Here is a 22,394-nt window from a genome sequence, read left to right as displayed (position 1 = left end):
GCAGCATTTTGGGTGTTTTTCTATTCAAAGTTTTGGAGTTTATAGAGTTTGAAAGATGCATGCCCGGTCGGGGAGACAAGTCGGAGCGTAACAGAGAGAAAGACAGCGAATTATTGCGAGAATACTCACAATGCTGGGAGGAATAGAGGAATATTCACCCTCTGCCATGACTTCCAATCATCCAGTCAGACCATGGGTGAGACTGTCAGTGCATCTGTTGGCACCAGCAGGCAATGCTTCCACCATGAAGTCCACCCATAGCAAAGCCAATGCTTTGCCTCACCGTGTTTCCACCCCACCGGGGAGGGAGTAATCGCTGAATGCCGTGGTGGGGGGGGGCACATGGGGATGGATCCAGGAATTTTTTTAAAAGATTCTTCACTATTGGGAGATAGGGCTGATGGTGGAGGTCTGTGCTCTCCAAGTGCTTTTTTAGTTTTAACTGTGGGGGCCATGAGGGCCCATATGGTTAGGTAGTTATTGGCACTGTCACTACTTGGAGCCTAGTCCGGTAAAGGTGGCAATGCCATTGAAGGTAGCAATGCTGTTTGCCTGATTTTCTTCTAATGAAATATTCAGCTTTGAACAAATATTTGTAGGTTTTTATAGCCTATCAAAACAAGACTTCTATTCCCCATTTCATATTTATCTGCTTGCAGTGTTGTAAAACCAGCTGTCTGTTACTTGTCGAACTGAATTGCAGGCAAAATCATTAGATGGCCTGATTTCAGCTGCAACAGTTTGGTTTAGACAGCTGCGACTGGCACCAGTGGCGTTCTAAAATGGTCTCGTCATTTCATGAATCTTTGGTCTGAACTGGGCTTGAGACAGAACATCAGCTGTATGTGTGGGTATATTGGATGGTGAGAGCATGGAGTGGTATGGCTCTGAGGCTCTGAGCTCACCATCAAGCTCTCACAAGGTGCCATTGGACCATATGGATGAAACAACTGTGAGGGGAGGTTCCTAACCCCAGTGATGTCCTGACCCTTGTTGTCTATTGGTCTTCACCAGTGTTTCTCAACCATCTTTCCCAGGAGCCTTCCTTACATGAAGCTATGAAAAGCTGAGCCTCCCCAAGACCCACCCAAAAAGAAAAGCGATACATTGTTTCAAAAATCAACACTGACTTGAAATGCCTTGTTCTTATCAAACTACTAAATTACTCTTTTACCCCAGCTCTTTTCAATGACCACATTTAACTTACCTATAACATTTCAAAGACTGTCCAGAATGCTACCATCCATGGCAGATTCTTGAGTCGGTTTCAAGCAGGCACTCACAGTTACAGAAGTTCAGTAACTCATGATTTAGCTTATAGTGTATTTTCTTGTGCCTTTCGTCTGCTAATATGGTTAAGAATGCTGCAAGGACCCATATTTGTCCACAAAGCTGTTGTTACTCTAAATCACTATAACAACTTTTGAGTCTGACAAAAATTTTGTGATGTGTGTATTTTAAGATAGTAGGTAAGGCCGTGTTCCATCTGTTCACATGGAGGAGTTGGGTTTTATGAACTATACAGCAGCAAGTGACCAGCCGAAACACTAAATTGTTTTAAAAGTTTAACTCCCAAGCTGCTGTGGTTTCGTCCATCTTTATACAGGGTCTTTGGCTCATTCTAAGTGGTTGTTAGCTTTTTTCATACATATAATTAAGTTTGGCTGCAAAAGCAAAGACAGATTTTACACAATGTGACGGGAGTGCTGCTATGATGAGAGATGTAGTTATTATAAATTACCAGGTACAAGTTTTGATGCTATTTATCCCCTCCACATCCATATATTCTTGACCCTTGCCCCCCTCCCATGTCTTTTCTATACTCTTCTTCATCTTCTCCCAGAATCCCCAGCTTATCTTCCCAGTCAGCCTCGCTCTGACTGATGGCAGACTAAATTGCAGCTCCTCTCCACAACCAGAGGGCACTTTTCAACCCGCTGTTCTAAATTGTCCTCTTGCTAAAGCTTACTCTGACCCGCTGTCTCCTACTGTACGTCCCTGGTGCCACTAAAGGGCCTGTTGTGCATATTTCATCATTGCATGGCTGTCTAATTAGGTCAGAGTGATCCACTCATTCCCATGGCAACCAAAGTGTGAAGAGAGAGAGACAGAGAGAGATTGTGAGTGACTGAGCGGGTTGGTAAATGATGCAAGGATGCATGTGTGGGTGTTTCTCAGTCAAAGAGGGAGTCAAGGGAGAGGAGGCAATAGAGCTGCCACTGGTTATGATGAATTCTATTAGCACTTTGAGACTAATGGATGAACAGACACCAGCATTGTCAGCTGTTGTCAGTAAGTCGGTTTAGATAATGGATGCATGTATGTGGGAGGAAAGGCGCTCTGAGGCACTCTTAATTACATTTCTTTGTCTCACTGAATGCAGATATGTTCTCAGTTAGACTTTGGAACATTTCCCCCTCTAAATCTTTGTGATTTGGGTTCTCTGCTTGGATTAATAGAAAAGGCATAAAAGAAGAGAAAGAGCAAGAAAAAAAGGAAATTATTTTGGCACAACTTGGGGTTTTTATCACCATTTCTTTAAAGGCAGAGTTTAGTTTCTCTCAGTGCAAGTCTACTTGAATGCTCAATTGTGGGGTTAAAAGTATTGTTATTTCTAAGTAGTGACTAGAAGAGCCCCCACAGAAGAGTTTGTAACTTTTCTTGGATACACAGTGTCAAATTCTTCTAATTTCACCTAAATTTTTAACTGCCTAATTCTAGAACTCTGACCTTAGAACTTAAGATAAATTCAACTTTATTTATCATTAGCCCCCCAAAAATATTGTCCTCAGAAGGCAGACACAATGGATAACCTAAGACAACACAAGAAATGTAAACAGACATACAGAGCCATATACAATAAAGGTATAGTATGTAGAATAGGAATGCAACAGTGTTTGCATTTATCCCAAACCGTGACCATTCGAGGGTCACAGTTTGGTGCAAGTAGTGACACAACGAATACGTCTGAACCATTTTGATAAAAGGAAGTAAATGTGTCCGTATTTACCCAGCAATGTAGTTGGCAGTAATGTTTTTTAGTGGTTGCTATACTGCTACTGAACACCCAGTGAAAAAGAGGAAGAAACCAGCACAACAAAACAATCATAATCATACGTTTTATGTATTGTTTTAAAATGTACAGATTTTAATTTGCATATATGTTGTATTTATTTACTAATATCAAATGGGCAGATAAGCTATTCCTTTCTATGTTGCTTTTGATTATGCATATTTTGTTGTTTTCCTCTTTTTGTGTCATGTTTAATAGACCACAGGCCGTAACTATCACAGGTAGTTGTATGTGTTATTTGCTCCCATGTGGTACTGCAGAGACATGTAAAATGCAAAAATTCAAGATGCAGGTGTCTGTAGTGGGGACACCAAGGGTGTAGCTAGGGGTTTTGGGACCCCAGAAAGAAAATACACAAGGGCCCCCTTTGCCGGCTAGCCAATCAACTAATGTGTCATTTTTACAAACATGAATGCATTTTAATTTGTTTTTGAACTATAATTTACCTATGAGCAACATTTTTACTATGGTTAAATTAAATGTACTCGTATTATTTCCTTCACATCAGTTTATGCATTAAGTAGTATATTCCCAAAGTATGAGACACTCTATATACCATTGTAGCTTTCTAACCCCCCCACATTAGGAAAATACTTACACTGCTGTTCTAGACACTCAATGGACAGAAACCAAACAAGATATAAATTCAGGACAAAATCAAATATATTTCCAAAGCTTTAGCTTCAAAAACCTCAAGGATAGGTTGTTTGGATTCACTGTACAGTTCTGATGTAATTTTTTATTTATTTATTTATTTATTTTTACATTGACGTGGTTAGGTGCTACGGATGCAAAGATACGGACAGGGATGCAGAGGCTCTGTCAGTCAAGTCATCAGGAGTTGAATTAACATTAGCTGTAACTTACATTGTTAATGTTAAGAATTATCCATTAATTATCAAAACACTGGTTAGTTAATGTTATATAACACAGTGCTGCAGGCTAGAAAAGGCTGGCAGCCTTAAAGCCATTAACTAAATCGTTGTTTGCACTCACATTATTTTGAAAAGAAGTTTGTGAGTTGTTTCCCTCATTCTTCCTCTATTCTTTCTGTTCTTTCTTTTGGGCACCAGATTTATAGTGTTTAGGTGGCATCTCTCCTCCAATTTACGGTCACTTTTCTCCTCTTCTTCAGGCTCCACTCTCCCATGCAGAGCTAGGAGTGGAATACAGACATTTTAAAGGGGAGGAGCAAGGACACCAGTATGTTATTCAACTCTGTTTGATACAAATTTCAGTCTGTTGACCGATTCATATAATCACTTTTGATTCAATAATGACACTAATTACTTAAAAAAATCATACACATTCCTGGCCCTTCTCTGTGGGCCCTGGTAATCATACTCTTTTTTTCCCCATAGCTACGCCCATGGGGGACCCTCCCTGTATGTATGAATAAGAGGCTTATTCTAAGGGGAAAAAATAAATAAATAAATATATATATATATATATATATATATAAAATCTTCATGTTTTATTTTATCTTTTTTTGTGTGTGTTTATTCTGTGGCATCTTAAAGTAACTTGATTTAAGTGAATTTTAAAAGATGTAGTTTTCGTTTCAAGATTTTAGACATTTGGGACATTATTTGGAATATTCATGTTCTTTTTTTTAAGATTGTTTTTTAATAAATACACAAATAGAATCCACTGCTGGCATATAGTTTTTTGCATGTTTCCAACATAAAACAAAACAAGATAGGTAAACATTTAAGAGGTTTAAGGACATGGACAATAACAATGATTTTAAGACTTAAATAAATTAAATCAAATTAAAAAAAAAAAAAAGAAGAGCTAAAGGACATTCAACATACATAGTCCTAACAATACATTAAAAAAAATTATTATAATAGTGTATATGATTAATTAATTATAATAGTTCACTTGTAAAAAGTAAACCAATATAATAGTAAAGTACAATATTTAAACATGACAAATATAGAACAATATCAGAAAAATATATAAATAATATTAAATACACACATGCATACAAGATATGTCAATTAATTATCTTTGAGGATAGTGCTATGGTATTTTTTCAGAATGCGTCTTTCACAGGACGACTCCAAATCATGTGGTAGAGATCTCCTTCAACAATTTTACATCTTTAACACATAGGAGATATGCTGTTATTGATTTTATGTTGTCTGAAGGGGTATAATATGTTCTGTTCAGTATGTTGAACTGTATTGTCCATGTTTTGTGGATACTAACACTGTTCCTCTAATTTTTGCCAATCTTCTTCCATGTTCTGTTTTTTAATTAAGGGATTAACCCCCCCCCCCCCCAAAAAAAAAAACAAAAAAACAAAAAAAACAAAAAACAAACAAACAAACAAACAAAACATCAGATTTATTGATGAATTGGTAAAATAATAATCCAATGAATCGATGATTGAAATTGTTTGTTGCAGCCCTACACCATGGTATTAAAGACACTGAGTCAAAGCATGGAATGGGCCATGATAACAAGCAGCAGAGCCTCAGTGAACCCATCATGTTACATCTTTACAGATCCAGGGCTCAATGGACCAATGCACATCAAGATCAGTTAACCAGTCCAGACCAGTTTATCTTTACACCACTAGCAGTTGCAGATGCATATTTCTAGGTTCCTCTCATTTATTAGTTTGAACTGTGACAGTGACAGCTACAATTTGTTCTGTCTAGTGTTTTTTTAACCTACCTTTGAACATTGTGGTGTGTAATATGTTGAACATCAAACAAAGAGCAAAAATTAAAAAAAAAATTAAAAGGTGGGTGTGGTGGCTGTTCATGTGCTTAACCACTCCTCTGAGCCCTAACAGTCCTTGTAAGGCTAAATACACAATTGAAGACCATATACCCCCCTGTAGCCTTTAAAATGTTTTAGCATTAGTTACGTATTCGACAGTCTCTGCTTTAACATCTTTTTTAAAACAACGCAGGGAAGTTGAGAAGGCTGGTGGGTCTCGTGGCTCTTCTTCTTGCTAGTTGCTACTGCATGTAACTTTATTCTTTCTGAGTTGTTGTGCCTGCTTGTTCTTCATTTGTTGTTTACTAACATTTAGCAAAAAGAAATGAGCACTACTAACACCTGGATTGGGATGTGGATACCACATGGGGCTGTTCTTGATTTGGATGTATTTGTATGTGGCTGCGTGCACTTGGCTGTAACTCTTGATATATCCATTTCACATATGCATTTATTAGTTTTTATTTCATCAGGTAACTCTAGACCTGTGTATTTAGAAAATTATGTCATAATTGTTCTCATGAGCATAACCATCTTTACTCTGTTTCTGAAGAACTAACTTATTGTATTCCTCTAATTGCATCACTGTAGGAAACATTTCTAAGAGCCTATTCCCACATAAAGATAGATGTAAGTGATACTTTGAGAGGTAATAATGCAGAGAGGACAGTTATACCTGGGGGAATGATGCTGGACTTTTACGACACTGTATGATGAAGGAAACAATAGCTCGATGTAAAGAGATTAAGGCCATTATGAGGCTGCATTTGTAGGCATTGAGCTGCTTTCATGGATGCATTATTTATGAGCCTGTCCTGCCTCATTTAAATAGTTCTGCATCACATTATGCATATGCTTATACAGTCACATACATCATCATATTCAGATGTTTTTGATCAACAAGCATGAAGTTATGTCTTTTCAGTCATGACTGCTTGTGTGGTCACTAGAGGAATAATCTTGTCATGGAAAAGGGATGTTAATGTGACTTTTACTCCAGAATCAGATTGCTGAGGGACAAAACGTTACATTGAACTCTAATGTATGTCTCCCCTGACCTTTTAAACCCAGGGTAACTTAGGGGTAAATAAGAGGTCACTTCTGCTCTGTGCCTGTGTGAATGGATGGCATAAGCTTGGCTGGGAGCCACGGCACAGCATATGTCTCATTGTATGCAGAGGCAATAATAAGGCTTTCTCATCCAAGGGCAATATGCATCATAAAACACTGTGGTCTGTGAGCTTCCCAGGTCAACTTGAACCAGAGGAATAATGAAGACTTTATTTTAGTCAAGTTATCACAATGTTAAAATTGTGGCTACATGGATAATGTTTCAAACATTTATAAAATAATATATTAAATATTAAGGCAAAATAAATAACAAATAATTTTTGAAAAATATATTCTGCAAAGGCTCCATTTATATCTAGTCCACCACCAAAATGGGTGTAGGATTCTGTGAAAATCTCATGTAGTCCTACCTCTTGTGTTTTTAAGGCTTAATCTAGCACTCCCAGGCTGAGGCAGTCAAAATAACACAAAGGAATACAGATTTCTACCTCAATTTCAATACAATAACAAATGTCCTATCAAATTAAAGATGAAGGTAAGGATGCATGATACTGAAGTTTGGCTGATATTTGATATGATGATATTTTCAAACTCATTTTAGCCAGTGTCAATATCAATACAGATAAATGTTCAACTGTTTTGTTTTGTAAAAACAAATGCCAAGACATTTTTGTGCAAGTGATGAGTTGTTATACAAATTAATTTTCCTTATTAAATAGCAAGTTTGCATGATTCCTTGAGACAATCCTGACAAAATGCTTAAAATTAAACAATAAAAACTCATTCCTCTCTAGTGCAAAGAATTAAACCAGCTGTAGTTCAGACCAAAAACATTAGTCCTAAAAAATTTCTTAGGAATAAGGATAACAAAAAGAGAAAAAAAACTTCAGGTGGAGTGGGCCCACTGGGTGATTTTTTTTTAACTAGTGATGGTCACTGAGTCTATCCAAACTGTATGCTGAATGCTGTGTAAGGCTGACTATCATTTTAAAAGATTTAAAAAACATGGGTGACTACAGAAATGTTGCCAGTTTTTAAATGAATTTTCATCTTTAAACCCCCAAATGTACCTAGTTGACTTAGCCAGACCATGAGATGACACGCCTGCCTTCTGTAACAACAAACTCACAGTGAAGATTCCCCACACAAGATATCACAGAAACTCACCTGATCAAACCTGACTTCAGAAGAAAAACAGGGGACAACCAAAATCCTTGTCTGGTTGTCCAGTTGCTGCACAAAAGGGGAGAATAATGTGGGGCAAATCCTGCCTGAGATGAGGGAACATTTTTGTTTATGTTTGTGAGCCGTAAATCTCTGTCTGTGATGTTCCTGGTCTGCTCACTCTTATTGGTTGTTGTGGGTATTCTGTTTGAAGCAGTCCAACCTTGAATCATATATAGAGATATTTAACACCTGTGATTACAATTGGAGTTTGAGTTTATTCTGACAGGTTTGAAATGCTTTTATTTTATTGTATGTTCTTTCAGTAAAGCATGATTAAAAACACAAGCTTCAGCGTGTTTCAAAGTCCAGCCTGTGAGTAGTTCTGCCTCCTTCAGGAAGAAGGCTGTTTGCTGAAACATGCTGAACCTTGTGTTTTGAATCATGCTGTACTTTAAGAACATGCCAGAATAATTTTTTTTTAACCTTTTTAAAGGTAAGTCCTTTTATTTCTTTAATTGTTAACCAGATCCGTTCATGCCCTCCTCCAAAGAGCATTGTATTTTTTGTCAGTACTACTTAACCTGACATGCCACAAATGGTCTACATTTCATAGTCATCCAGGAAACCTTCCATGCAAAGTGTTTGGGAAGGGAAGGCCTTTTTATAGCTATACTGGCCGCAGCTATTGTATATACTGGCTTTACAGTACAACTAAACCCCGCCTGTTATTATCACAAACTACTGCTGAAGCAGGTAGGGAGCAGGGTTGGATATCATTTGAGTCATCTGAGGTACCAAAGTGGAACATTCAAATCTGTCTCATAATTAGGTATGGGATGAGTTGGTACCAGTTCTATGTTAGTACATGATTTCAACACTCAGAACTGAACTTTATGACACAGATGCAAATGGCATCTCTCTCTCTTTTTCCTCTCTGCACAGACATGTGCTCTTTTCCGCTCGCCCCCCCCCCTAATAACCAGCTATTATTATAAGATCTGGAAATGTTAAGTAATGTTTAGTGTACTTTTAAACAGATAATGATTGGCCTTAAATATTATTTCTGCAACAATGCCGAGCTCTGCTTTTCTGCGAGTTCACTTCGTACAAAGCTTATAAAACATCACAAAATACTTCAGTGTCTAAAATGACCAACAGCACTGATTCAATTTATCTATTTAACACAAAAAGCAGTAAAAATAAGTCTGAACTTTTTTAAGACCCTTTGATGGTTTAAATTGTGCTTGTCATTGCTGCTGTTAAAGGATGCAGCGCGTGTGGTTATGTATGCAGCGCGTGTGGTTATGTATGAAGCTTATTGATAACTTACATTGTTGTGGATCACATTATAGCCAGCGGTGCACGTTTAACAGTTTGACCTACTAGACTATACCTCGCTGCATGGCACTGCGATGACAGCACTATGCTTGGCCATGGTGCACAAGTCTCTATGCACCAGTATGTATGAATGCCTTGGTCATTTGCCAGATTAGCCAAACATCATCACTTTTGAAGAATCTTCAGGCAGAGACAGTGGTGCTGCTGGTGGGAATGGACTCATACTCTCATGGCATCTATTTTAAACATGGGCTTCTCACACAGTACTGTCTTGACGGTAATTAAAGCAATACCGTGGTTATTTTTTTTATTTTCTCGTATACGGTATTACCATAGTACCATCCATTCCTAGTTAAGAGATGAGCGACAACATATTTTCTGTCATGAAAAGCTTTCAGTTCTTTTCTTTCCTCTTTATTTAATGAAGAAATGTCCATTTCTGATAAAACTGCTGCTATACTACAGCTACATCCAAGCTAAATGCTGCACAGGCAGCTGTCATTACTATTGGCTTCCAGTACAACTAATAAACACCCAAAGCTATCATTGTGTTCTCCTCTAATGACACCGAATGTGGTTAGGTCCACTCTCAGACCTGGCGCAATCATTTTAGATTTGAGCTTTGCAAAATGGGTTTGCCTGATGACAGATGTGGAATCTGGCCAATCCATCTGCTTTGTAGGGTTAAATACTACTAGCTCCAAGAATCTAGAAGCTCCAGTTTCCTTTGACTTCTGTGATGGTATCAATTTGTAATTGAGTCATTTAGGCTCGTTGTGTTGATATGCCTTGCTACAAAAAATTGTATTTTTCTTGCTTGTTCACCAACAGATAACTAGATTATTCTTTTCTCTGTTTTACCATTTTACAACAAGAGTTGCTATGAGAGAAATGCTTCTGTTGTTATCAGAGTAAATGGTATGCTGTTGCCAAAAGTGACAATTTTTGCCTGATTCATCACACATCCCCAGAGATTACAATGCCACATAGGCTGTTTTACATCTGTTAGAGATTGTTGCATCTTTAGAAAGCAGAATTGAGTAGTAAAAAACTTAAGAAATCCCACTGAAAGCATTCTTTAATATAAATTAATTTTAAAGCAATTCTTTTGCAGAGCCTTTGTTGAAAGGGATGGTGGACTACACTTATTTCTTACTTTCAGAAAGCCCCTTACAACAGCTCAAATGTCAAACTCTGTTAACATCTTAATCTATTTTTTAAATCTTGCTCATGGCTGTTTTTGCTCATGCTTAGGTCCATTTTACTGCTGAAGAAAAAAAACAGTTGCTACGGTTACTGAATGGTGGTTAAAGAGATGTTCTGATGTCTTGTTACCCTATTTCATACACATTTTCTATCTTTGCACAGGCTCAGTCTTAAATCTTTGGGTAAACATTACGCTGTCGCTGTAGGGAAAGCTGTAGACATGTAAAGTGTGAGGTAGAATGAGGGGCCTGCAGCTATAAATGCTAATTCAGAAATGTGATGAGACTGCTACATCACAGGATTTTCTCAGAACAAAAATGCAGGCACCATTTACTTGTGAAAAATAAGAAAATAACAGTGAAGTTTGACATTTGTTGACCTATAAGGGCACTTAATACATTAACATGTATGGCACAAGGACAGTATCACCCCTACGTATTGATCAAAGTCTCTAATTGTGTAAAATTATAATTCAATCTTAACCACTTTGAATGCAGCATCAACATTTACTCCCACATTTTGCTTCTGTCCTTTCATTATGTTCATGGTGAATCGCTCTAAATTCTAATTATCTCATTTAATAAGCATTGATGAGACAGTCAAATTTAACCACACCATAATGACCTTACTGTAATTATGATGTATAGTTCATTCAGATAAAACTGCAAGCCTCCATTTTCATCCCCACATCATAAAAAAGGGCTGCTGCCGTGTCGCATGAAATTGATTACATCTGTAATTCACCTCGCTGTAGCAAGGCGGGCTGAAACACTCGACCCTTTTATCAAAGCGCTCTCCAAATGCCCTCTGCAGACCAGGGATCAATATGAGCAGAGATTCAGCTGTGAAACTAGATGAAGAGGGTGATAGGAGAATAAGTTTGAATGTGCCTCTAACAGACTGCTCTTCAGAGTGATAGACAGCTGCTGCATGTCATTGAATTACCCGGATATGGTCGCATCTGTCTGTTCTTCACTATACCATTAGCCTTTCTTGTTCTGAGGTAGGAAATAAAAAGAGGATCTCAGGGGTCAAAGATTTTTTCTTTCAAACTTGCTCACTCTAACAGAGTGGGGATTTTTCCTGTTTTTGTGCCTCTGTGCAGGTGAAAGTTGAAGCTGAAGGCATGACGTTTCTGGGTTGTTTGTACCTCAGTAGGAGCCAGTCTTGTTAACACAGTATCTCATGTATGCTTGACAGATTTTCTTCAAACTTTGCACAAATGTTCACCATGACTCAAGGATGAACTGAGTAGATGGCCACTCTAGCATTGCTATAAATCACACAACCACAGAAAACCCCATGGCCTTTCTTCTTGACCCACCACCCTACTATCACTGTCCAACAATGATTTCTCATATGGCATGCAACCACCAGGCAGTTCTTTCTAGTTTTCAATAAGCAATTGTACGGTGGCCAACAGGTACGAAGGCTAGGCAACAGCCAAAATGACTGAAATGAAAAAAACATGCCATATATTGAGAAATGTTACAAATTTGAAAGCAAATCAAAACACAAGAATAGACCGAAATGTGCTTCAGATTAAAAAATAAAGTCCTGTAAAAACAGAAACCACACAGTCAAGGCTTGTAAGAAGCTCAGTGGAACAGTTTACCAGAGTTCACGCAAGACTTTATTGTCTCTATTCAGAGCAACCACTGAACATTTGATTTAGGTAGCCATGTATGACTAATAACCTGCATTTAACAGCAATAAAACATATAAAAATAGCCTCATGTCTGGGGACACAGTTTTTTATTTCTGAACCTGACCTGAGAATGAGACAGTAGAAATTAACCTGACTGGAAACCCAAGTTTCCAGCCTGCTTGACAAATATTAATCATGACCCAACCTTAGAAATGAATGAGGACAGACATTCTTTTATGTGTCTCTGTATAAGGTGACTTAAAAAACAATGAAAATTTTGAGTGTTTCCTTACACACATGCAGTCAGTTGCACAATCTACGTCTTCATTTAACGCATAAACAACAACAGCACTTAGCTTCACATTTGCACTGCCTGCTCTAGGTTAGCCTATTAACACATTATCTGCTTATGTAACAGCAGCTTACAACAGCCAAATACCATCCTCTACTGGCAACACGACAAATGTCCAAACAAATAACTAACCAGAGCTATCTAGACACCACTCTGAAAGTTACTGTCAATTGTCATATATCATCATATAAATAATCATTTCAACTGTAACTTCTGCTGAAACAGTAAACCTAACCATTGTGGTTTATTTGGAGTAGTCCCAACGAAAGACTAAAGCGGCCACTGTGGATAGTTCAGTACAGTCCTCCTCTTATCATCGGCCCTAACAATCCAAACATGACGTGATTCAGTGTTGAATACAGATCCACTTCATCAGAGAATTGGTCATAGGTAGATTTACCCACTTATATAAGTTCACTACAACTTTCTGCTTGGCCCAGGCCCGTCCTTGTCCCAGCCACTGCATCTGTGTAATGCTACCATTACTACAGACTGAAAAGAGTAACAGAAACATGCATTGATATTTTCGTTACATTACATAGTTTGACAACATGGACTGCAAAAATGGGGACAAGTTATAACCCCTTTTCCATCTTTTAACAGTCATCTGTGGTCTAAATGGGTGTGCTGTGATCAAATTATTATGGATCAAGTACCAGGGGAGGATTTTGACCCTTTATCTATTAAGTGGCTCTAAACAGCCTTTCTCTTGGTTTTGCTTTGTATCTCTTAACTGTGGGGAATGCCAGCACATGTTCAGCTGTTGGCTTCTATGACATACTTGTCAGCATAACCCTTGAAGAAACATGGCTGCTGGTGGCAACACAAAGATGTTTCCTCCTACGTATGTTCGAAATGTTTCCCCAGCCGAACAGCTAATGTTATTAGCCCTTTAAAATGAATGAAACAACAAAACTATTTTTTTGTATGGAGACCAAAAGTTAAATTCACATGAATGAAATAAGTTTGGAAGCAGGTCAGCTGCTTCTGGTACTAATCTTGGTAGTTTGTGCTAAAACAAAGTAGTACTTTGAAATACTTCACTTATCAGTAGATCTGCAATGGATAATTGATGTCTTCCATCTTTTGAGCTGAGTTTGCCAGAACTGCATTGTACCGCCCGAGGTTGATAAGGCAGACTGGATTGGCATACTTCATTTTTTGTGGGCCTAACCAAATGTTGGTGATGTGTCAGTCGCAACAAGCCGGCTCTATGGGCCCTTTAGTGCATATGACGGGAGCCAGCACACTGTTGAGAGCCACCCGCTCCCTGTCCCTTGCACAACATGACACAAAGTAAAGGGAGAACATTTTCTCCTCACTGTTCTGCCAGAGCCGACTCCATGAAGACACTTTCTCATTCACATAAGCGCTGTGGTTGACTTGATGTGTGAAGGTGCATGTGTTTGTAACCAATCAGACACGATAACAGAAAAGTGCAAAGGCAAGGGGCATGACGTTGCTCAGTGCTTTCTGCACCAATCAGTTTCCAAAGATAGAGAGATTGAGGAGAAAATATGTATTTATTTTTCAGTAACCACTAACAATAAGTTCCTAATAAATAAGGACTGGTGCCAGATTGTGTAACATGATTTTTTTTTTTATAAAATATGTAAAATTTAGACATTCTTTTAGTGGTAAGTTTATTTTTTTTTTGTCCCCATACTAGTAATATTTATTACTCTGAAAGCATTACATGTGCTTTGTTGTTCTGTTTACTAATGAAACAATACTAGAAAAATAGTTGCAGTTTTATCGAAACAGATATCAATATCAATTTTTTATGGTATTATATTGAAGTCAAAATTCTGGTGTTGTGAACTACTTAAACAAAATATATGCACAAAAATACATAATAAGCAGATTTTTATGTAACATTCTCCCTTTAAATTACAGTAACAAGAGGATTTAAAGAAGTCTGCTCTGTTTTGGGTAAGACTGCTGAGCATTTGTTCTGTTGGAACAACCCCATGATTCTTTAAGTTCTGTGGGGCTTATAGAGCTCTGAACACATCCTTCTGCCTCTGGCATAGCAGCCTGATCCACTGCGACCTCTGAGTTTATAAAAAAAAATATCTTAAAAAAATCATAAGAATAAAGAACTCTGTTTAAAAACTCAGTCATTGTTTAGGAATATAAACTTTTATTGTCGATGCATTTAAGTGTATTGTTAGAGCCACTTTCCGCCCACATGTGGTCAGGTTCATACCTGAACACCTGTGACTCATCTTGATGGGCTCTTTACATAAAGCTTTGTCTCACTCCAGCCTCCATGGGGTTTGAATAAGCAGACACAGTGCAGACAATCTGCAATAAAAAAAAAAAAAAAAACCCATGCTTTTGAAAAGTGTAGTCTGCCACGGAATATGTTTTCTGTTTATTTTCATATTTCTTTCTTTTGCCTTGCCGTGCAGCTGTGCCTGTACTATATGATCACACAAAATGGTGCCAAATGAAGCCCTGAATATATTAGAAAGCTAACTACAGGGAAATAAGGAATTCTCTGCATAAATGGCATGAAGACACATACTGTGCATAGAAAATGCATAATATCTTCTTTTTTTCCAGCTTCCGGTAATGGTAAAATGGTTATAGTCCCTTTTTAAGCTGGTTATCTCTAAAAACTTCAACATTCCTCCAGAAGTTTTGGGTCCCAAGGAAGAGCATAGATAAATCATGAAGACAGATCGTATGAATAACATTTTAATCCTGCTTTATTTCCACCCCCAGGCCTGACGACGCTGCAGGTTGTTCTGGACACAGCTGCAGAGAGGAAATGGCAGGTGACAGCCATCAACGTTGGGAACTTAAAGGATGAGAGGAAGGATGAGGCGTACCGCTCGCTGTTTACTGATCTGGAGAACAAGAAGGAGAGGAGGGTGATCCTGGACTGTGAACAGGACAAAGTCAAAGACATCATGGAGCAGGTACAGTGTACAGTTTTGCTCTTACTTTGCTCTCAAATGCTTAGTGTTTCTTTTGGTAATTCAGTAAGCAAGGCCGATATTAGGTTACCTTTATAAGCTTTGATTGAAAATGTAAACTATCTCTGTGGTTGAACTTGTTTTACACTACAGTGGAACACGTGTTTATCCTTGGCATTGAAATACTGGTTGTTTTACAGAAGACTGTTTTGTATTTAAAGTGGCAGTAACAGGAAGCTGCCCTCCTGTCATTGCATCTCATTCATGTTCTTTTGCCACGTGCTTGTGATGATTCATCTCTACAGTTGGTTGCAAGTTTAACTGCCCAGGCTCAACCCCATTATGCAGTTTTTTGAATTGATGATTACGTTACAAAGCAGATGAAGACCAAGGTTTGACCAGAACGAGGTGGTTTAGTTGTACTGCAAGCCAGTACAATGGCAGTGAAGTAACTAGCTCGGATAAGGCTAATGGCAGTTTAACTAAAAATTTGTCAACATTATTTACTGAAGAGCTTTTCTGGGCAGAAAAGATGATTTTGCTCTTCTCCCAACCATCCTTGGCATGAGTGTGCAATTAATATATGAATGGTTAGCTGTGCTGCAAACCAGTACATAATAGCTGCCGCTGGTTAAGCAATCAGCTCAGATGTAGCTGTAGTAGCAGTTTTTATCAAGACTGGACAACACTTCTTTATTTAAAGAAGAGCAAAGAACCACACTGAAAGCTTTTCTTGGCAGAAAAGATTGATTTGCTCCTCTCCTGTGCAGCATTGGCAGGAGTTTGAATCACCAACTGGCTTAATGGTTCATGAATCACGACTGCGTCTGCTGTGCGTCCACTATGTCATCATGATTTGCCCCCTCTGAATTGGCATGTAATGAATGTGACAGACACAATGTTTGTCCAGTGACCCTCCAAGAATTACAAATGCTTTTTATGGGTGGTTGCCCAGATGAATATAAAATATATCCCATACAATGTGTATGTGAAGCAGTCCACCTGAGTTAGAGTAAGTTGATGACTCACAAATAAGGTGTATTTACTAAACAGTATACTGACATATATAGTTTTTGTGGATGAATTTCACACAATGAGGGAGAAAAGTTGTTTAAAGTGGCCTGCCTGGCAGTGCCAGTAATCCTAGAATGCTCACAGCACCAACCAGGAAGGTCACTTTTAATATCCAGCAAATGTTACCATTAGTGTTAAAACTTCTTTTGCAAATTCTATGTGCTATTTTAAGGCTTCTTGAAATGATTTGCAGGAATCTTTAACTGGCATTTTAAGCTTTTCAAATTTTCCAGGCTTTTCATATCCAAAATATGCACTATCCAAGGGAAATTTAAGAATATTAATTGAGTACTGGCACCCATTTAGTTACATGTCCCTTTTGTTGCGCTAGTTGGGGCTAGACAGACCTTGTGATGTGTGACTCATAGGTCTGTAAAAGTGAGATTAAATGGGTTTCAATGGAGGTTGTTCGCTATTCAGATGAACGGGCATTGAAATTGCATTTAACTTACTAGTCTGAAGTGGAATGCTCAGAAAACAGTCAAATTCATCACAGCGTCATTGTGTCTGTGGGTAAATGATGTGAGCCTGGTATGCTAATTCAAGCAAGTTAGCAGCCTGCGCCAACAGCCTTCATTTCTGTTCACAGAGGAATATTGTACTTGGTGTGGCTTCTCGTCACTTTGGCTGAGTCGTTATACTTGAGTGTAACCCTCATGAGCCAACATACGACTTTATTTCAATTTTTCATATTTTGTCGAAAGTCTCATTTGCTTCAGGGCACATATCAAGCTGCACAATCCAACTAGTTTGTTTTATGGTACTCAGTGCTATAAAATTAAGACCAGCCAAAGTAAGAGGATATAATTTTTGCTGATCAGCAGGCTTGATAAAAATCCCCAGGATGACTGTAAAAACGTATGGAAGAGTATTAAAGTCAGTTATAAAAACCTAGAAGAATCTACCTTGAGTCTTCTGGCATTGGCCACCATAAGCTGATTTCTGAGAGCTTTGGGGAATTTTATTGCTTCTGATTAAAACTACATTTTTGTAGGATATGTTTCCCAAATTTTGAGAACTGACATAGTTGCCACATAAAAGTCAGTCACAGTTCAATCACATGAAAGGCCTAACCAAAGTTAAACATCTTGTCTTAGCACAGTCTACAAAACAGAAAAAGAAATGTTTTACAAAATAAAGTATTTAATTGGTACACTGCTTCACGTTTTCAGTCATGAAATTTAAGTTTTGACAGCCAAGGAAGAAGAAAATCTCATGAGGGGAAAAAAGCATCAGGAAGTTTAAAAAAACACTCAGCAGTGTTTTTCTATTTATGGAGATGCAGAGAATGCTAACAACCGTATTATCCTTTAATTACTCCTGTAGGACAAAAGTGATAATCAGCTGAAATATGAGCATTTGAATCTCACTTAGAAAAACAACATTGTCTCATGGACCTGGCAGTCCAGCAGATGTAGAAAAGCACCATAACAATTACACTAATTGTCCTTTTAGGCTGTAAACAAAACTGCAATTAAAGGCAAAACAGATGCACATAAACAGGTTATTTTGACTCCTTCTCTTACCCGCGAGAGGGGCTTATCGATTAGCATTTAAAGCATGCCGACGTCTGTTTAACCGGCACTGAATGAAATCAATGCCCACAGCCTCAGCGCCTGTTTATCTGGGAAAAACACAACCCGCTCAGGTGGAAGTTTCTTGCTTCATGTCAAAGGCATTAATGTAGAAGATCCAATATATTATTATTCAAATCTGCTTCAAGTAGCTGCCCCGACAAACAGCGACGCCAGTCAAGCAGCAGGATTAGTTTCAGGAGTTTCGTTTATGTGAAGGACTGAAATGCTGAAATATTTTCTGCAATTTTCTGCTTTCTCTGTTGCTTTGCTGATAAGGGGAGTGGATATCTCTCTTTAGAAGCATTTGTAACTGTGAGCGCTGCTGCTTTTAAAGTGATAATGGCCAGAACTGACAGGCATGTTAGTGTTGATAGGGGCAAATTTTATTGTCTGAAAAAGGTAGATTTTTGTATTTTTAATACAACTGTAATTGCATTTATGCTTGTCTTATCTCTGGTTGTCATTCTGTCTTGGGCTATTAAGGCACAATGTAAGTTTTCAAAAAATATTAATGAAATAAAATATCAGCTGAGACAGCTGAAGGTCATGAGTTGTGTAAATTTAAAAACTGTATAAGCATTGTCAAAATTGAATAAAAGATTATGGTTTAGGGCTAAAATATATTGTATACACATAAAATCTGAAGTTCAGTTTAATGTTTCAAAGACTGTTTTCATAAATTTAAAGACCCCACTGCATCCTCAATTTCAAAGAGGGTATTTCAGCAATCCATAATTGTGAGATAGCACAACTGAACACTCTTACTTTGTGATTACTCCTTGTCATTGTGGTGTTATCAAATATTTGGGTGGAAGCAAAGCAACAAGTTCATAACTGTTGCTATGTAAGGTTTATCAAGAAAACAACAAACTGCTACCTGGGAGTTTTGTGCCTCCACAGCAGTGTCGGCTGGTCAATAGGGGCACCGTCCCCACATGACTCTCCACAAAGAGAGGACAGATCTTAAGTTCGTTGAATAATTTTTAAAACATTTGCTTTAAATATCATTAAATTTATATGAATATAGATAAACTCTATCGTGCACTATAAAGATGATTTATTAAGAGATTTAAATGTTTAATGTGCAATAAATCATTAGATCATGAACATTCTAAGCGTTTGCCTTTACTTCCTGTACTCATTTCCTCCCTGGGGCGCTGGGCTCCTGCGCCCACAGCCTTCCATAGACCTTCGTTATAAGCTGGGCGTGTGCATTCGCAGAGATAGGAGCTCTGTGGGCAAAACATGACTGCGCCCCGAAGGGATTACCACTAACCACTTGCCAGATGCCAACAGGTGGCAGCAGAGAGATACACTTCGTAATTTGAGACACACAGAGGAAGTCTTACACCATGGCGGTACATCTCTGGCTTTCTGCCAGAAGTTGCGCCTGCATTTGTTGTTTTGCTCATCAAGAAATGCTAGGAAGACAGCAAAATGCAATAAGAAAACTCAGTCAAGTGTTTAAGAATAAGGCGTTTTGAGAGGAGGACATTGAAGGAGACACTTAGAATTGAAGAGCTTGGACCTAACCTGCCAGATATCAGGATACAGCAACAAAGCTGTGACTAATATTAAGAAGTAAGTAATTAAATCAATCAATAAATAATAGTTTTGTGGGTTTAAGCATTTTTGCTGCATTCAGGTCTGGTGTATATATTTTTTTACTCAACCAGTTACTAATGAAGCAGTGACTACTTGCACCTTATGCCTTTTGTAAAATTTTCTACTTCAAATAAACATTCAATCAGCTCTTTAACATAATTTTGTAATGTATTGAGTTGATAGTGTGTGATAAGTTAAAAAAATAAGTTGACTTTGATAAGAGTTAGCTACTTGTGGCTGCTGATCACCCTTATTATAGCCATCTTATTTTAATATTTGTTCATCAACCAAACAAATGCAGATGTAACAAAGGCATATTAATATAACTTAACTCTCGGTGTAGTAACATCTTTTGATGTACCTTACATACATAACATATCAATCTGGGATTTTGTTGTACCCCCCTGAAGAAAAATGCACCAGCCACCACTGCTCCACAGGGAAGCAAAAAAAAAAGTGCAGATACAGCGGTAGGTACAGGAAGGGCTGGGGTGGTTTCTGTGGAAATGTAATTGATAGAAATCTTAGAGGCAAGGGGTGTACATGAGGCCCGGTGACCTTGACCTTTAAACTTCAAAATCCAGTTCTTCATTAACATTTAATGGGATCTTAATTATCTGTTTTATCCCTGTCCTGATAGGTTATCACAATCGGCAGACATGTCAAAGGCTACCACTACATTATAGCCAATCTGGTAAGTTTACACAATATCTGCATTTGCTTTTGTGTGGAAACAAAAAATGATTAATTTTATGTTTTTGTCTTAGGGTTTCATTGATGGGGATTTATCCAAAATTCAGTATGGCGGAGCCAACGTGTCAGGCTTTCAGATCGTTGATTTTGATGATCCGTTGGTGTCCAAATTTGACCAGAGATGGGAGGCCCTGGAAGAAAAGGAGTATCCTGGTGCTGACAGTAAAATAAGAGTGAGTAGATGTTCAAATGCCTGCCAGTACATGCCTTAGTGCAGGTCACGATACTCATACACGCATGCTTTTTCTTTTGTGGTGCAGGATTGTCCGTTGAAAGTGTCACTAAAAGCACTTAAATCTGCCTCACTTCCTCTAATGTGTTTGTAACCTCACAGTGAATTATGCTGCCTCCATCTGCATCACACAACTTTACACTCACACGCACTCAGCGTGTGCATTATTAAACATCACTATACATAAGTTCAGATCTTAATGCACTGTTACACAAACACATGTATTTTCCCCTGAGCTCAGTGTTTGCATTTGTATAGAATTATACCCATGCAATATGCTATTAAACCAGGAATTTATTGGACTAAATTTAATAATAAAATCTGGTATAACCATATATTTATTTTAATAATAGCCCTTTATGTAGCATGCTCTTAGAACTGAACCTCAAAATCTCTGCCCTGAAAAAAAAAAAAGAAAGAAAAAACATTGAAAACTGCGTGGACACTGCTTTTAGGACACGGAAAGCTTAATGAAACATCAAAACACAACAGACAAACATCAAAACACAACAGATAAACACCAGCAGACATAGAATATGCACCCTAATTAGGACAAGATCCCTTAATACAGAGAAGGGAGGATAATGAGCAAATGTGCGGAAAGAGGCGTACACTTTACTATCAAAGTGATTGAAGTTGGTCATCCTCATTTATTTGATGGGTTAGCTGAAGGTCATACTAGTTAAACTAATTATTTTCACTGAAATATGATGGGACAGGCTTTTTGCTTGAGATATATGAGTTGGCCAGCATAACAGCATTTACACTGGCTGAGTGGTTCATCTTAGATCTGTAGGTCTCAACCAGTTATGTCAGGACCTACCTCCACTTCCTGAACAGAAAATTGCAAGCCAAAATTCAGAGATTCTTCGACCACCTGAATTATTCAATGAAAAATGTTGTAGCTTGGACCTTAGATGGAATAAAACACGAGTGACTAAAGGAGACTGGACAAATATTTTTAAAGGCATATAATTACAAAAGCTTTGAGAGTGCATGCATGTTCCATACATTTTATTTCACCCACTATCCCATGATAACAGCATCTCCCCTACCATTCATTTGAGTTGGCTGCCTAATACCCCAGTGCAACCCCCCACTACTCCTAAAGAAGGGTACGAAACGGACCTATTTTATTGATTTTGTGTACTGTATGTCATTCAAGATTCTTGCTCTATTTAAACAGAGTTCAAGTATCTGTTATGCTTTTAGCTGTCCTTAACAAAGTATCTACTCTGCATGCATGCTCATAGGGTGAGTTTTCATCTTTGATTCAATCATAACTGACATATCCTTTATCGTTTTCCCCTGATAAAATACCAGGATATGAATTTTTGCTGTGTCTCTGCATTAACAAGAAATGGCTGTTTCTTTTACTCATACTATATTCTATTGTCTTCTTTTAAGGTTTATTTTCTGGCACATTTAAAGTATCAAGACAGTGTTTTTTCACTTGCTGACTTTTAATATGTTGATAAAATTGTATGGAGGCAACGCATGCTTCTCTTTTAGTCCAAGAATTTTACACCATGGATGCTGTAGACCCACACCCATGTTCGAAACACTGGGATTTTGATTCCATCTGACAACCCCCTCTGTAATGATCTGGATGTATTTTTATTGGTTTACAGTTATAGCAGA

The 22,394-nt window shown here is 37.9% G+C and overlaps 1 protein-coding gene across 6 annotated transcripts in view; it reads left to right on the top strand.

The window, feature by feature from the left end:
- Positions 1 to 22,394, top strand: part of gria2b (glutamate receptor, ionotropic, AMPA 2b) — a 126,716-nt gene that overhangs the window by 70,301 nt on the left and 34,021 nt on the right. For 5 of the 6 annotated variants that reach the window (XR_005992448.1, XM_041797306.1, XM_041797305.1 and 2 more), the window contains exons 4-6: positions 15,319 to 15,515; positions 20,409 to 20,462; positions 20,536 to 20,694. Coding sequence is in view for 5 of the 6 variants with exons in the window: in XM_041797306.1 (XP_041653240.1) it covers positions 15,319 to 15,515; positions 20,409 to 20,462; positions 20,536 to 20,694 (410 nt within the window). In the remaining variant the exon portion in view is untranslated. Of the gene's footprint in view, positions 1 to 4,208; positions 4,277 to 4,434; positions 4,459 to 15,318; positions 15,516 to 20,408; positions 20,463 to 20,535; positions 20,695 to 22,394 lie in introns of all 6 variants that reach the window. The other variant, XM_041797309.1, reaches the window with a different exon arrangement.

Source organism: Cheilinus undulatus, linkage group 10, assembly GCF_018320785.1.
Source record: "Cheilinus undulatus linkage group 10, ASM1832078v1, whole genome shotgun sequence".
Taxonomy (NCBI): Eukaryota; Metazoa; Chordata; class Actinopteri; order Labriformes; family Labridae; genus Cheilinus; species Cheilinus undulatus.
The sequence above is the reverse complement of the archived record's forward strand: the minus strand, read 5'-3'. Positions and strand labels throughout refer to the sequence as shown.